This window comes from Bison bison, unplaced genomic scaffold (assembly GCF_000754665.1).
Source record: "Bison bison bison isolate TAMUID 2011002044 unplaced genomic scaffold, Bison_UMD1.0 scf7180017864072, whole genome shotgun sequence".
NCBI classification, from domain to species: Eukaryota; Metazoa; Chordata; class Mammalia; order Artiodactyla; family Bovidae; genus Bison; species Bison bison.
The window spans coordinates 12,363,164-12,364,368 of record NW_011494644.1 but is presented as its reverse complement, the minus strand read 5'-3'; the positions used below and the strand labels follow the sequence as shown (position 1 = coordinate 12,364,368).

At 62.2% G+C, this 1,205-nt stretch overlaps 1 protein-coding gene across 1 annotated transcript in view; it reads right to left on the bottom strand.

Moving 5' to 3' along the window:
* The window catches only part of SLC5A2 (solute carrier family 5 (sodium/glucose cotransporter), member 2), a 10,792-nt gene that overhangs the window by 811 nt on the left and 8,776 nt on the right, over positions 1-1,205 (bottom strand). Inside the window, 2 exon segments of the mRNA XM_010837382.1 lie at positions 717-932; positions 1,010-1,178. Coding sequence (XP_010835684.1) covers positions 717-932; positions 1,010-1,178 — 385 coding nt within the window.

The window sequence follows — 1,205 nt, the reverse complement described above, 5'->3', positions numbered from 1 at the left end:
CGAGTGGGAGCAGAGCAGGTCTCCCGTCCACACCAGCACTCTCTCACGTCGCTCTGTCCAGCCTGCACAGCAGCTCGGGACCACCTTCCGTGGCTGCCCTCAGGCTAAACCCAAGCTGCTCAACTAAGTGTTTAAAAACTCTTGGCCCTGCTCTGCCCTCGGCTTCATTACCCGCATGTCCCCCATCTACACTCACAATTCAATTCTAGTACTTTAGTCTTCCAGTCCTGCCAATGCCGTGTTCCTCCCTGCGGGTGTTTGCTACCAGGGCTTCCTCTTGCTGCCTTTGCCCCTTCTGCACCTGTGGAGTCCTGCCCCTCCTTCTGGGCCCCGGCTCTTTTGTCCCATTCCCCAATCAGCTCTGCCCTGGGGCACCCACCTTCCTGCAGCACAAGACCAAGCCCTTTGGGGGCTTTTGGGGTAATACTCGGTCCCTCCCGGCCACCACTCAGGCCAAAACTCTGGGGGGCTTTCACCTCCCCCATGATCTTCAGGCCACCTCCAAACCACCTCAAATAAACTTGATTTGAATCAAAACATTGTGCTTGCTTTGCAACTAAAGCTTCAAACTGAACTCCTTGGTCTGTCCTCACCAAACCTCCTTACAGACATCAGGTCCTCCCCACTGGGAGTCGTGGGAAGCAGACTGCAGCCTCGGGCTGGAGAGGGGCCACACCCACCCGCGTTTAGTGCCCCCACGGGAGGCCTGCACTTACGTGCTTGCGCGGAATGGGCGGTGTGCACAGTGAGACCACGAGGGTGAGGAGGCCGGAGCAGACGAAGAGCAGGATGGCGAAGTAGAGGTAGTGGACGCGGCAGAGGAGAGCCGGGCACCCCGAGGGGCGCACGCAGCTGCCGGAGCCGAAGGAGAACTCGGGAACCAGGCGTGCCAGGCCCATCAGCAGGCCCCCGATTAGTCCCCAGAAGGCGCCCTGCGGGGCCGGAGAGCGGGTCAGCCTCCACGGGCGTCCAAGTCCGGCCCCAGCGCCGGATGTGCACACACGCTCACCTTCTCGTTGACGCGGGGCACGAAGAGCGCCAACACGAAGACGGCCGACACCGGCGGCGCCAGGTAGCTGGAGACCGACTGGATGTAATCGAAGAGCTGCCCGCCCTGCGCCGCCTGCACCACGGGCAGCCAGGCCACCGACACGGCCACGATGAACACCACCCAGAGCCTGCGGTGGGCGGCCCTCGGGAGGGTT